At 23.9% G+C, this 15,210-nt stretch overlaps 2 protein-coding genes across 5 annotated transcripts in view; one reads left to right on the top strand and one right to left on the bottom strand.

Annotated features, from left to right (window-relative positions):
* The window catches only part of LOC134827892 (A disintegrin and metalloproteinase with thrombospondin motifs like), a 63,431-nt gene that overhangs the window by 34,203 nt on the left and 14,018 nt on the right, over nucleotides 1-15,210 (top strand). For all 3 annotated transcript variants that reach the window (XM_063840761.1, XM_063840759.1, XM_063840760.1), the window contains exons 4-7: nucleotides 1,892-1,996; nucleotides 8,026-8,149; nucleotides 9,798-9,979; nucleotides 10,740-10,844. In XM_063840761.1, the coding sequence (XP_063696831.1) occupies nucleotides 1,892-1,996; nucleotides 8,026-8,149; nucleotides 9,798-9,979; nucleotides 10,740-10,844 (516 nt within the window). The remainder of the gene's footprint in view (nucleotides 1-1,891; nucleotides 1,997-8,025; nucleotides 8,150-9,797; nucleotides 9,980-10,739; nucleotides 10,845-15,210) is intronic.
* LOC134827893 (homologous-pairing protein 2 homolog) overlaps nucleotides 14,453-15,210 on the bottom strand; it is a 43,366-nt gene continuing 42,608 nt past the window's right edge. For both annotated transcript variants that reach the window (XM_063840765.1, XM_063840764.1), the window contains exons 3-4: nucleotides 14,789-15,010; nucleotides 14,453-14,727 (exon numbers count right to left, since the gene is read on the bottom strand). In XM_063840765.1, coding sequence (XP_063696835.1) covers nucleotides 14,530-14,727; nucleotides 14,789-15,010 — 420 coding nt within the window. In that variant the 3' untranslated portion in view covers nucleotides 14,453-14,529. The remainder of the gene's footprint in view (nucleotides 14,728-14,788; nucleotides 15,011-15,210) is intronic.

Raw genomic sequence — 15,210 nt, 5'->3', positions numbered from 1 at the left:
AAAGTTTATGATCCGCAATTGATTCGAAAATTGTTTTGTAACAGATTTACTCCAATAATTTTCACACTTGCACTTTTTGATTGAAAAATCTTGTTTTTTTTTGCTTCATCGTGAATTTTGTCTGAGTAACGATCATAACGTGAGCCGATTATGCAGTAAATCAGCAATAAACAAAAGAAATGTGTGCGCGCGATATTATTTTATTATTACTACATTAGATGTTAGATAAGGAAAAATGCGCTTTAAAAACCTTTTAAAACGAAATCAAACTTAAATGGAGTAAAAAAAAACACAAAACATGGATTTGGATTCAGTCAGCTAGAAATGTTGTTACATCATCGAGTCTGTCGATTTTTCTTTCTATGCAAAAAAAAAAGTAGGTAATAACAATAATTTTAATAATGATCTAATCTGAGGTAGTCTGCAAGTGCATTTAATGCGATTACCACGGTTACTGTCGTCTGTTGTGATAATCGTGAAGTAAAGGCACATTGTTGCCCATTCCTCGTTCGCTAAATAAATAAAATTTTATTAATAAAATAATAATAGAAATTTTTGCGTCTTATTACTTTTACGTCGTTAAGCCGCCTTATTGTTGTTCAAAGGAACAGATTATTGATGATTATTTTCTTCGTGCGATGTGAATAACGGCGAAACAGTGAACGGATTAGAGGGAAAAATGGGTAATGTGAATGTGATTTAAATTCTTTGCAAATTATGTCAATTATGTTATTTATATGAGAAAATTTGCAAATAGTTGTTAAATCATTATAATGATGACTTTTTTAACGACAACGCTTTGTAAGGCAGTAAATCTAGAGCATTTTGTTATGTAAGGTTTTGCTTTTTTATTATATGCAAAAATTGAAATTAATATGAGAAAAATTGACAATTCGAAAATTTTATTTATTTTTGTGAAATTTGAGGATTTTATATAGAAATTTTCAATTAAATGTTAAAATTTAATCAATTAAAAAATAAATAAAAAAAATAAAATAAAATTTAATTAAATTTTTAAAAAATTAAAAAATTATTTTATTATTTTCAATATTAAATAAATTAGTTGAAAAAAATTTAAATAAAAATAAAAAAAAAAATTTATTTTAATTTTAAAAATTATTTTTTTATTAATTATTTTTTTTATTAGATTAAATTAAATTATTTAATTTATATTGAAATTTCATTAATTAAACTTTATGAAAAATTAAAAAAAAGGAAATTATTTTAATTAATTAAAAAAAAATTAATCTTTATATTAATTTTTTTTTATTCCATTACCTAAAATAATTTAATTGATTTATTTTTTTAAATTAAAATTTTATTAATTTAAATTAAAAAAAATAAATTATTTAAATTAAATTAATTTTTTTAATAAATACCTAAATTATTTAAAAAATAAAAAAAACTTAAAATTAAAAAAAAAATTTTTGAAAATTAAAAATAATTTTTTTTATTGAAGAAAAAAATATTTTAAATAATTTTAAAATAATTTCATATTTTTATTCTAAAGAAATAATTTCTTAATTAAATTATTTTATATTTCATTAAAAAATTAAAATAAATTAATTTGAATTAAAAATTATTAATAATTAGGTACCCAAAAAAAATACAAAAATTTATCGATTTTTTAACCTTTAAAAGCTTTTGAGTACAAAAGAGTTCAACACATTAAACGACGAACCTGATATTTTGTCACTAAATTAATTCTAGATGAGATCAGACCACTTAACCACAAAATTTATAATCAACAAAAATTTCGCACAAATCTCAAATTTTATTTGACACAAAATATATGAATATTAATGTTGCTTCGAGAACCAGTTAAATTTACTCTGAATCCCTCAAATTACATCATAAAACTCAAATTTTGACTTTTTTCTCAAATTTTCAGGAAAAACAGCCAAACAACGAAGAAGTCGGCGAAATCTTCCAAGATCAGGAAAACATGGCGGCAATTTTAATGCGAAAACACGAGGAAACAGGAGATCTCTTAATGGTAAGTAATTTTTCGGTCTCTTGCTTTAGAACTTCAGGAACACAAAATCTTTCGAATGAGTAACTTTGTCGCTTTATTGCATCAATCATCATCATTTTTTTACGGAAGCTGCCTTGAAAAGCACACATAATTGTAACAAAAATCCGCAGCAAAAATAATAATTAAGTTACGTTAAGCCCATTTTTCTTTTCGAGAAGTGAATGATGTGATGAGTGACGATGAGCGAACCGGAACAAAACAAAAAAAAATGTGATGTCTGATGATTATCTCTCTTTATTATTTATTATTATTATTTCTTACATGACGACGACGACGGCGTGTGTGCGAGATGCGACTAATATTTCGGAAATCACTTGTTACAAAAAAAGTGAAGTTTTTAAGTGAAATTTTCTGCGACAATTTTCAACTCCATAAAATCGTTATTAAGTCATTTAAATAATTTACACGTTTCTGATGTGTCTTTTTTATCGCATTTCGAGTGAAAAATTGAGTTTGAATTGGAGTTATTGTCCGTAAAATCTCATTTTTTTCAAGAATTTTCCTTGATGAGTATTAAATTGTGAAATGAGGAGTACAGAATTGTAAAAATTTTATATTTCTAATAAAAAATCCATGAGAATGAGAAATATCATTCAAAAATGAGTAAAAGTAGCATAAAATACTTTTTTGAGAAATTAAATTCAGTAAACATTAAAATGAGGAGTACAAAAATGTAAATTTTTAGATTTTTTTTTGAGGAGTACTGAAATGTTAAAAACTACAATTTTTAAGAAAAAACTTATCCAAGTTGAAATAATTAACTTTAAGTAGAAAAAATTATTAATAGAATTTTAACTTTATGAAAATTCTCATAGAAGAATAAGAAAATGATAAATGAGGAGTACAAAAAAATTAAATTTTTGCCCTAAATTTGGAAATTCTTAAAAATTGATTTAAATCTTCTCAGCTCAATGGCGAATATAAAATTTTTAATAATCTATTTTGAAAGTTACGAAAGAGAAAAATTAAATTCATTAAATTTTAAAATTATCCAGTACCAAAATGTGAAATTTAAGATAAACAAAAAAAAACCTAAAAGTCAGGAGGAGTAAAAAAATGAGAAATGAGGAGTACAAAAATGTGCAATTTTTGTATTTTGTCAAAAAAAAATTGAATTAACTTAAAATTATTGAAATTTGATTAAAATGCTTCTATTTAATGAAAATTAATTTTTTTGTGTAATTGATTTTTTTTTTTTTAATTTTTGAGGAGCACGAAAAAGTGAAAATTTAAAATTTGGAAGAAAAAATTAGGCGAATCGTTTTAAATAATAAATTTATGAGCATAAGAAAATCTTTAACCCATGAGGAGTACAAAATTGTTAAAAATTCTCAAAATTTAAAATGCGATTTCGTAATTCGTGCCCTTTCAGAACGAAAACTCTTCAATCTCTCAATCGCGCGCGCGTCACTTTCTTTGGATGACATTTCTTTTTTTGTGCTGTGAATTCCGCGCAACGACAAGTTGTTTGAACTTGTGTTTCGCACAAAAAACGACGATGACATGCATACAAACATCATCAAACGGGCGTGAAAATATTTTTTTTCTGCTAATTATGCGTTGACATTGTACTTTTGCGCGTCAACGACGTCAGAGACACGACGACGTGATAACGCATAAAGTTTTTCGAAAAATGTAACAAATGCGTGCCGTTAACGTTTGTATGCTAAGCCAATATATGTAAATATGCAATAAATAATCGTTTTTACATAAAGCGCGCGTCAAAATTTGGTCAAGGTAAGAAATGTTTTTATTAGATATTAGTGAGAATTTTTCGCTTTTATCGATCGTTTGTATGCAAAAATCTCGGAGTGATAATAAAATTAACTTTTATGCGACTCGGATGCTGTATTTCATCATTTAAAGTTATCAGATGGCTTAATTTGCACGAGATTTCCTCTCGATATGATTTTTTATTCACATGTGACTTTGATTTATATTTCGCGTTGATATGAGAGAGGGAGAGAAAAAACAATAAGAGTTAATTGCTCAATATCTTACATAACGGCTTTTGTTGAATATTTAACACTTTTCTGCGCATACGAGACAGACGCTGCTCATAAAAGCGCAATCGAGGCATGAATCTGTGAAAATTTCTTCTGTTGTTTTAATCTTTTTATTAATTAAATCTTACTGGAGCGTGGCTTGCTTATCTGACGACGTAATCCAATTATTACAACAAAAATTATAAAACAAATAATATTCAATTAAAAGTGTAATTAAGTACCAATAACTTCACTAAAATGAAGATAAATTAATAAAAAAAATCCAAAAATGACAAAATAAATGAAAAAATTCCATAAAAATTTTTTCGGAGAAAAAAATGTAAAAATAAAACAGAAGTCGCGTTGTTTTCTTATCGCGCCATGTTTATCTCCAATCAGATATAATTGAAATTGTTGCCCATGTTGGAGTAAGGCAATAAATTTTTTTCGATGCTTTATGTTTTTGTCTCTTTTTCTGCAGAAATGCGCTTGTGAGATAATAACAATAAATAAAAATGAAAAGAAGTGTTTATGCGAACGAGAGAAAGAGCATGACATAACAATATGACGCGAAAAATTAACCTAACCCAACATATTTTATGGTTGCTGAATGCAATTTTTCATATAGGTGAAATATTTAGTGAGGGACAACAAAAAAAAATTTTAAGATGCAAATTTTCTTTTAATTTATGAGAGATTTTAAATATAAAAAGACAAAAAATTTAAATTAAAATTTAAAATATTTTTTTATATTTTAATTTTTTTTAAATTTATGATAAGAAATTTAATTTGTAAAAAAATTTAAATATAAAAAGTATTTTAAAAAATTTTAGATTTTTTTTTAAATCTGTTGGCTTTTTATATTTTTAATTTTTCAATATTTTTCAAAATATAAATTAATTTTTAAATTTAATTTTTTGAATTTAATTTTTAAAAATAATTAATTAATTTTTTATTTTTGAAAAATAATAAAAATAAAATATAAATAAATAAAATTTAAATAAATAAAATAAATAAAATATTTTAATCAAATCCAAGCTTTAAAAAAATATTTTTTATAACAAAAAAAAAATTTTTTAAATAATAAATAAATAATAAATTAAATCATAATTAATTTTTTTCATTAAGTTCAAGCTTTAAAAATTAAAAAAAATATATATATTTTTTTTTTATAAAATAAATTAATTTTAAAAATTATTTAATTTCTTATTACCTTCAAAAATTTCTAATCATAAATAAATACATAAAATAAAAATAATTTTTTGATTTAAAAAATTGTTTCTGCCTAAGAAGTTTCTTTTTAATATTCAGATAAGCATTACTTGCAACTTAAAATAATGCATATTGTTGCCACGCATTTCACACGTCATTATGCACAAAAAATTAAAGGCGAAATTATAGATTGTTTTTTCATATATTTTTAGGTAAAAAAAAATTTAAAATAATTTTTTCTTTAAAAGTTCCCTTAATAAATAAAAAAAATAAATTAATTTTAAAATAATTAATTTAATAAAATCTATTTTATTATTAATTAATTGTTTAGTATTAAAAATTAAATTTAAATATAAAATTATTCAATTAAATTTAATTAAATAAAATAAAAAATTTATTTTAATTAATTTCAAGCTTCAAAAATTAATTAATTAAACTAATTCAGAAAATTAAAATTCAATAAGATTAAATTTATTTTTTTATTTTAATTTTTTTTTAAATTTAAAAAAAAATGTTTTTTTTACGATTTTTGTTCATATTAAAATTTATATTTTTTAAAGTGCATCCATATTTTTAAATAAAAATAAATTAATTTCTGCAAAATATTTTTTAAAAATTCCCTTCTTTTACAATTTAACACTTTAAATTTTTTTTTATTGCACAAAAAAAAGATATTTTAATAATTCCCGACTTATCGACGCGTCTCGAATTGCGTTATCCAGATTGTGACTTTCTCTCGTTGTACATATTATGAGACAATAAAAACACGTCTTTCGTCATCATTAAGCTATCGTCTTCTTCTTCTTTGCCGATGCGCGCCGTATCAGGCAATAAAAAAGAGATGAACGTGAAAGATGACCACTTTTCCTTTCTTTTTGTCTCGCTCACTTTCAATCGATTCAACGCACGTATGATTTATGGTTTTCGTTCGCTACAAAAAAAAAAACAAAAACGAAAAAAATTCATTGTATAACCTGCGTAAAGTGAGCTCAAGTTCAAGTTCATGTTGGTTGATGTAAGTTTTTTTTAGGTGTCTCGTCTTTTGCTCTTTAAAAAAAACAACGGAAGTATTTAAAGCATGAACAATGGAGGAATTATAATAAAAATGCTCAATAATCATCACAATATCGACAACAATCATCATCATCATTGAAGAAGGATAAATTGCCAATAAGTTGTGAGAATTATCTCTTTTTGTGACTTAATTGAAGTGCGATTGGAACGTGATGAATCAAGTGCGATAAGGAGTGGTTTTTCAGGATTTTTTGACCGTCAGAATTTTTTTCTTTGTTTTGGGTTTTTTTTTGAGGAATTTATTTAAAATTTAAGGCGTTCGATTTTTTTTTTATTTTTTGATCGAAATCAATTTGTTAACCTCATGCTTTGTTATTTTTTGTGCTTTGCCTACTGTTTGCCATAAAAAAAATTACGCAAAGAATTGAAAATAAATTTTTATTGCACGCGAATGTCTTTAGGGGTTCAAACATTCCTCCGAGTATAAAATATCTCGCGCTCGTGCTTTACGTTTTAATCACTTTACACTCCTACACTTTTAATCTGTTTCTCTTTTTTTAATATTTAATTATATCAGAAAAACGTGATTTTGATTCGAATGTAGGGCAATAAAGTTTTACTGCAGTTTTTTTTATTTTTGCTTAGAAAGGTGACAAAAAATTCTGTCGATGCAACTTAATCAATAAAAACAGCAATTAACCTGTGATATTTGGCCTGCGCATGTCGTTCGTTGCACGAGTAAGAGAGTAAAGGTGCAACCGTTATTGATCATCTCCCGACTTAAATGTCGTCTTTGTCGCGAAGACAAGAAACAATCACTTCATGCACACGTTCTTCGCGCGCAAAAACATAACATCATTCTACATCACGTTTTTTCTGTGCTTCTGATTTTTTTATTGATGCATTTTATTAGAAAAAATGCGAGGAATGACGTCTTTCTATTAAACTTTTGATTAAACATGTTTAAAATTTTTATAATGTGCATTGGGATAAAAATTTAAAATTTGCATTGGGTCAAAAAATGAAAGATTTTTATATAAGCAAAACTCAAATTTTCAATTAGAGAACATTTCAAAATATGCATTGGGTCAAAAATTTGATTTTTTTTTTCATTTGATTCAGAATTTGTTTAAAATTTGTTTATATTAATTTAAAATATGCAATAGGCAAAAATAAAAAAATAAATAATTGAGAAAAAATCTTCAAATATACACTGGGATAAGAATTAAAATTTTCTTATAAATTTTTAAAATGTGTATTGGGTTTCAAAAATCTACTTTTAATTCGAAATAAGATTTTTAGAGAAAATTTAAATTGTAACTTGGGCAAAGATTTTACAATTTGCTCAAGGAATGGAATTTGAAATGTTCATTAGGCAATATTTTTAAAAATTTGAATTGAATTAATTCTAAAATTTTCGTACTTTTAAAAATTCTTAAATTTTTTGTTTTCTAAAATTTTTTTATAAGTTTTTGCCCCAATGCATATTTTAAAATTTTTAGAATGTCAAAAAGTTGAATATTTTCAAATGTTTATCGGGTCATAAATTCAAAATATAAATTGGAGCGATACTCTAAATATGCATTGGGCTAAAAACTAAAAATTTTGAATGAGCGAAAATTTTAAAATGTGCATTGGGCTAATAAATCAAAATGCGCTTTAACCGTTTTTCTCCCTTTCAACATTAACTTTTATATTTTTTCTCGATTTAAATATTTATAAAGACATAAAAAAAATTATAATTTATACTTATCGATTGCTTCTCGTTTCTCATTACAGGAAGGCAGTATAGGACATGAGCTAATCATCAAACCGCTACCACGGGAATTATCTGAAGATGCAACTCATCATATCGTCTACAAACGCGCCCCAACTGAAGAATTTGACAAATACAGCGACTATGGTAAGTTACGAAATTTCGAGACATGCAAGATTTAATTAAAAAAAAAGTATCAGAACACGAATAATTTCGCGTGGCCCAGTTTCGCAACAAAATCAAGAAGAAGAAGACGACGATGAAGAAGTAGTTCAACTTCTTATTAAGCATCCCATTTATCAAAAACTCAAGGTTTTGCGTGAACATAAATCTTTTAAGACCACTTTAAAAAATATTAATCACAACAAAAAAATAAATAAACGCAATAAAATTTACTTCACATCGCATTTTTACGCTCGAACGTGTGTTGTTATGTTAGTTGTTTGTTGCCCATTATTTGCTAAATTGATCAATAAAATATTTTTTTCTTTTATTTCGTGTGTGTTTAATAATTTTTATCGAGATGCTCGAATGAAGTGTCATTTGTTGTGCTGAATATTTTTTTTTTGCATCATCTTTTGTTTGTTGTGAAAAACGCGGAGGTGATTTATTGCTTGACACTAATCCGCGATGATGATTAGAAATGATTTAAGGAGAGTTTTGAGGGATTTTTTTTTGGGGAATATTGCAAAAAAAAATATTTTTTTTTTAATTTTAATGAAAATTCTTGAATTTTAATTTTTTTTTATGAATTTTAAAAATATTTAGAAAAATAAAAAAATAATTTAATTTAATAAATTTTTGTTTTAAAAATTATTTAATTAAATTAAAATTTAATTAAACTTACTTTTAAATTTATTTATCTAAATAAAAAAATTATAAATTATAATTATTTTTTAAATTTAAATTAATTTTTTTTAAAAAAATATTTAATTTAATTTTAATTGATTTAAAAAAATTCTTTAAATTAAAAAAAAAATATTTTAGAATTTAATTTAAATTTTAATTAAATTATTTAAAAATATGAAAAAAAATTAATATTTTTATTGTTCTGGATTAAATAATTATTTTTACTTAAATTAAATTAATTTAATTAAATAATTAATTAATTTATTTTAAAAAATTATTAATTTAATTTCAATTAAATTTAAATTATTTATTTCAATTTAAAAAATTATTGAAATTAACTTAAATAATTTTTTTTAATAATTAATAATAAAGTTCAATTATTTCAGTTTTAATTAATTTTAAATTAAATATTAAATAAAAAAAATAATTTACCTATCAAAAATAAAAAAAAATTAAAAGCAAATTTATGTAAATTTTTCGACTATTTCCTCATCAAAACGAGTCACTGACTGATAAATAAATCAATTCCGGTGACTTTCATTTAGGGTTTCGACCTTTGCAAAGCCTTTCAAATTCCCAAACTAACACAAAAATGAAGTCACACACCCATTTTTTCCCGTTAATTATCATTTTATATTCATCGACTTTGACAACGAGAACGACTTCTCATGCACAAAACGTGCAACATATGCGCGATGCAAATTAAAATGCATTGTCAGTTACTTTTTTTTTTGCTTCAATTCCACGACGACGACAACGACACCCACACGACGCTCTTTCATTAATCTCTGTCGCGTTGTTGCTTCACGAGAGTACTTTTTCATGTAAAACATGCTCGTAATTGTATCACGCGCGTTTCCATTGTTCTTTTGTCATAACGTTGAATTTTTATATCAAGCGGAAGTTTCATCTCTAACGATTTTTTTTTCTTTAATTTTTTTTGCAGCTTTCATGGAACCCGATCATCTTGGGAAACGGTACAGGAAAAAGAGAGCGTTGAACGCGACAGAATGGAATGCCGAGCATGGAGGGCGATCGAAGAGAGCAATTCCTCATATTATTTATCCGGAAATTTTGGTTATTGTCGATTATGATGGATATCGGTTGCATGGAGGAGATAATGTGCAGGTAAGAAATTTTCTAAAAAAAAAAATATTTTAATTTTTTCAGAAATTTTAATTTTTGAATAATTTTCCAAATTTTTTGTTGACATCTTAATTAAAAACCTTTTATAAAAATTTCGTTTAAAAAAATATTTTTTAGCAAAATTTTTTTAAATTAATTAAACATTAATTTTATAATTTAAAAAATCTTTTTTTTTAGAATTTTATTTTTTTAATTTTAGCAATATAATTTTAAAAATTGAAAAAAAAATTAAAATTAAGTTTCTTTCATTTTTTTTTTTTTTTTTTTTGAATTTAAATTTTTAAAATGTTTTTTTAAATTTTTTTTTTTTTTTTAATTTTTTTTTTTTTTTTTTTTTTTTTAATTTAAAAAAAAAATTTTAAATATAAAAAATATAAATATTTTATTATAATTTTTTTATTTTAATTTTTTTTTTTTATTTTTTTTCAAATCTTCTCAAAATATAAAATTTATTTTTTAGTCAGAAACTTTTTTATTTAGATTTTTTTTATTAGGTATTGTTTATTTTTTAATTTCTTTTATTTTTTTATTCTATTTATTTTTAATTTTTTATTATTATTTTTTTCTATGTAAAAATAAAATACTTACTAAAAATTTAGTTTAAAATTATTTTTTTTTAATTTTCTAACTTTTATTACAAGTCACAAAAAAATATAAATTTTAAAATTTTCATAAAAATAAAAATATTTTTAAATTTTAAAAATAATAATAATTAAAATAATTAAATTTTTTATTACTTTAGGTCAAACGTTACTTCGTCGCCTTCTGGAACGGCGTCGACTTGCGTTACCGACTCCTGAAAGGACCTAAAATCCGCATCAGCATTGCTGGAATCATCATTTCGAGGGTGAGTAACCTTTTTATTAATCATCAACTCAAAGTTACACAAAATTTTCGAGATTAGCGAAACAGAAAGTAATGAAAATCATTAATTACAATAAATTCATCAGAAAAGACTCTCACAAAATAATTTTTGCGCAACTTGCATTTGTGAGTTAAATGCATGTCTCTGTCATTTTTTTCACAGATTTTTGTGTCTTGTTCAAAAAAAAAAGTGAATTAAGATGTCTTAAGTCGAAAAATTATTATGTAACATCGAATCAGCGAGTTGTTTGAGCTCTTTTTTGTTCGAAAACGACGAAAAGTGTGTCTTGGTCAAAAATTTAACAATTTTTTTCGCTGTGGCAAGTAATCGCGTGACAGATATGGGCAACGAAGAGTCATTAATTTGAGTCATTTTTGGAGTTTCAGATGATTTGTTAGATAAATTTTTATTTTTTCGCAATTATTATCGCCAATTGGCCAACGGGCAAATTATTTACGACATTTTTGCGTAATTTTTGCACTAATTTCCTATTAAACTACTTTTTAAATTGTGTGAGGAAGTAAATCCTTCCGTTTTTTTAAATGAATCCAATCGATCATAAAGACATCAACGAGATTTTTTAAAAAATTTTTCACACCGATAAGCATCTTGCGTGTATTTTTATCGCAAAACATGATGTAAAGTTGTCCGATCATCCGCAGCGGGCAGGTAACATAACCTTTACCTACTTTGTCAAGTCAAATTTAAAAAAAAAAACAAAACATTATCACTTAAATGACTTTTTATCACAGACAACGCGATGGACAGGTGATTGCATTGCGGCGTGATTTATTGCATTTTTTACCTGCGTGTCGTCGGTCACACAGAGGAATTCACGACAAAATTATGCATCTATCCGAAAAAAATGTCAATATCAAGAAAATCCGTACTTTTCATAATTTAATAATTTATTTATGATAAAAAAAAATTATTTCAAGGTCCGGCGTATTTTCGAATAATAAAAAAATAAAATAAAATCGAAACGTGAGTAACCTTGATCTCATGTAAATATTTTTTTTTATTAATCGGAGGATTAGTTTTCGTAAAAGTTCACTTCGAAAAGGTGACAAAGTGAAAGGATGGAAGATCTTCTCATTAATTAAAATGAAAAATCTCATGCGTGTATCTGAGACACGATGAAGCTCCCTCCGTTCATTCAAAAAGAATGATTTTTATTGATTTTATTGCGAACAATGTTGCAAAAGTAGCAATTAATTTTGTTTCGTCACGTAAATTAATTTTAAACTTTTTTCTGTGTTTTTTCCTGTCTCTTGTTAGATTGGTAGCTTGCGATGTCGCGATGTATTGATTAAAAATAATAAATAAATATAAATAATAATAAATGATGTTTCAAAGTGTGTAAATATCAGATAAATGGAGGATGTTATATAAGATTTCACACTCACTGCTAACAAGATTTCTTCTTTTTTGTGCTATTTGATACTTTGTATTGAATGAGGTTTTGTAACGGAGATGAGTTACATTATAATTTTTGCTTTGAAGATAAATTGAGATAATTTCGAGAATTAATTTTAATTTTAAGATATAAAAAAATAATTATTAAAAAAATAAATTAAATTATAATTTATATTTTTTTTATTTAATAATTGATAAAATTTTTAATAATTTAATTTAATTTAATTAAAATGAATTTAATTAATAATTTTTGAAAGATCAATTATTTTAAAATTTATCTTTATTCAAAAAAATAAAATAAAAAAAATAAAATAATGTTGTTATGTATCATTTAAAAAATAAAACTTAAAATAAAATAAATTATTTTTAATTTTTAAATTAATTAAGTCTTTGCATTGCATTGAATAAAAAAATAATTTTAATAAAAATAAAATATTTTTAATTTTTTAAAAATTTTACTTAAAAAAATATAAATTAAAATAAAAATAAATATCTTATTTTGAAAGGAAAATTTTGATTTTTTCTTTTAATATTCAATTAAATAAATTTAATTTAATAAAAGATTAAAGATATAATTAATTTAAAATTTGTATTAAAGAAAATTAAAAAAAAAATTAAATTATTAAAAATTATAAATTTAAAAAATAAAAGAGATATTTTTTTTAAATTTTGGTTAAACATTATTTTAAAAAACTTATTTCTTTAAAGTTTTTAAACAAACAAAAATAAGAAAAATTAACTTTCTGTGAGAAAATATATTTTTTCTATAATTATTTAATTTTTTTTTTTCAAAAATAATTTTATAATTTTTAATCCATTAAAATTTTAGTTTTTTTTTTTATTTTTTCCAACATTTTTAAAATAATATTTTTCATGAAGATATCACTCACATTATACAAAATTTAATAAAAAAAAATTTAAAATTTTTCATGTGATATTTTTTCTATAAAATTTTTGAGAAAAAAAATTCAAAAAATATTTAAAATTAAATTTAAAAAAATAATTAATAAATAAATCATAAAAATATTTTTTGTCTAAAAATATACAAATATGTCTTGAAGGAAAAAAAAATTATTTTCAGCAATATTTATTTTTAATTTAATTCTATTTAATCAATATTATTATTATTATTTTTTTTTGATAATTTTTTTTTATTTAAAATCTTTTTTTTTTATTTAGAATCTTTTAAAATTCGAATATTTAACCATTATTTTAAAAAGCTTCCGATAGAAATAATTAAGAATTAAAAAAAAAATTAAACAAAATATTTTTTTTAAATAGAAAAAAAATGTCCTATTTGACGTTACACAACAAATCGTGTGAATTGTGTCAACGATTGACAACAATTTCACAGCTCTACTTATTTCACTTGTACTTCTAACGAAGCAAAAAAATGTAAAAATAATTATTCTCTCAGTAGTATTTTTTTATTACTTTTTTTCCGTGCATTTTAATAGACTTACCTGCCTGCATTTTATTTAAATATTAATCGATGCAAAATCAAAAATTATGGTCATGATCGGAAAATCGCATGAGAACCAACAGATTTGCATGCAACAAGTTGATGTTTAAAAAATGCAATAAAAATTGTCTCTCTTTCGAGATAATTGCCATTCATTGTTTTTGTGAAGTAAGTGAATGGTTGTCATTAAGAAGTGCAAGCGCACGAGATGAGTCGGTTACGTAATTCACCGAAAAGCATGAATTTCTTCGTTTTTCGTGTCTGAAGTGCATTCATGACGAAAAGTGAATGTCCTCCAGTTGAAGCTCTTCTCGCGCGTTTTTTGATTAATTGTCACGTGACGCGCGAAATTAGGACTCGACGAAACAAGAGCACGACTTTTGCTGCAAATTTCGTCATCGGAGCGCGAGTGTTGCAAGTGCGATGCATCTGTCAATCTCCATAAGAAACCGATTAGCATCTAATCTCATTAACTTTGATCCAATTTTGACACATTTACCCCGGCACACGATTAAATCGCAACTATTGTCTGATTTATTATTGATCCGAAAGCCATTAGCAGCCAATAATGCGCGAAATTGCGACAAAAAGGTGACTAAATGCGTCATTAAAGTCCATTTTGGGCACATACCTGCTGCTGCTTGTGTGTCTTCATCAATATTTGTTTTTATAATTTGAAAAAAATAAACAAAAAAATTTTTTTAATGCATTTTAATTGTTAATTTACGGGTAATTCTCATCAAAATTTATGAATTTTTGACCGATTATCGGTATTTGATGCAAATGACGTCATTTTGCATCGAAAACGAAACCCACATCTTCGTCAGTTTCGACGCCGAGCTCTTCCATCAACTTCTTTTTCGTACCTGGATAACTCTCGGCAATTGTTTCGATCATTTCTTTGCACAGCTTTTTACGTTTTGTGTATGCGGTGCGGTACTTTTCGTAATTTTGCTTTATTTCTTTCTTCTCTTCGGCAGAAATTACCTAAAAATAAAAAAAATTTCAATGAAAAATTAAGAATTTTCATTTTTATGTAAAAATTTACCTCAACGCCTTGATTTCGATCATTTTTCAAGCCAATTTTGATAGTGACGTCAGCAATTTGATTCAAAAGTTGGCTATTCTCAGCTCGTAATGTGCTGGATGACTTCTTGATAGGCTCTTGTTTCAATTTTGATTGAAGATTTTTGAGTTCTGCGGTTTTTTGTTTGATTTTTTGTTCCGTAGTTGTGATGTCGATATCCAATGTGCGAAGTTCTGTTCTTGCCTGAGGGAGAAAAAAATTGAAATTAATTAAAATTATTTATTTTTGTGTTTTTTTTTTATTACAAAATTAAAATAATTTTTATTTTTTTTTTAAATTTTAATAATTAATTATTTAATTCTAATTTAACTTATTTAATTTAATTAACAATTAAATAATTAATTAATTTTTAAAAAATAAAATATTTAAATAGCTTATTAAAA

The sequence above is a fragment of the Culicoides brevitarsis genome, chromosome 1 (assembly GCF_036172545.1).
Source record: "Culicoides brevitarsis isolate CSIRO-B50_1 chromosome 1, AGI_CSIRO_Cbre_v1, whole genome shotgun sequence".
NCBI classification, from domain to species: domain Eukaryota; kingdom Metazoa; phylum Arthropoda; class Insecta; order Diptera; family Ceratopogonidae; genus Culicoides; species Culicoides brevitarsis.
The sequence above is the reverse complement of the archived record's forward strand: the minus strand, read 5'-3'. Positions and strand labels throughout refer to the sequence as shown.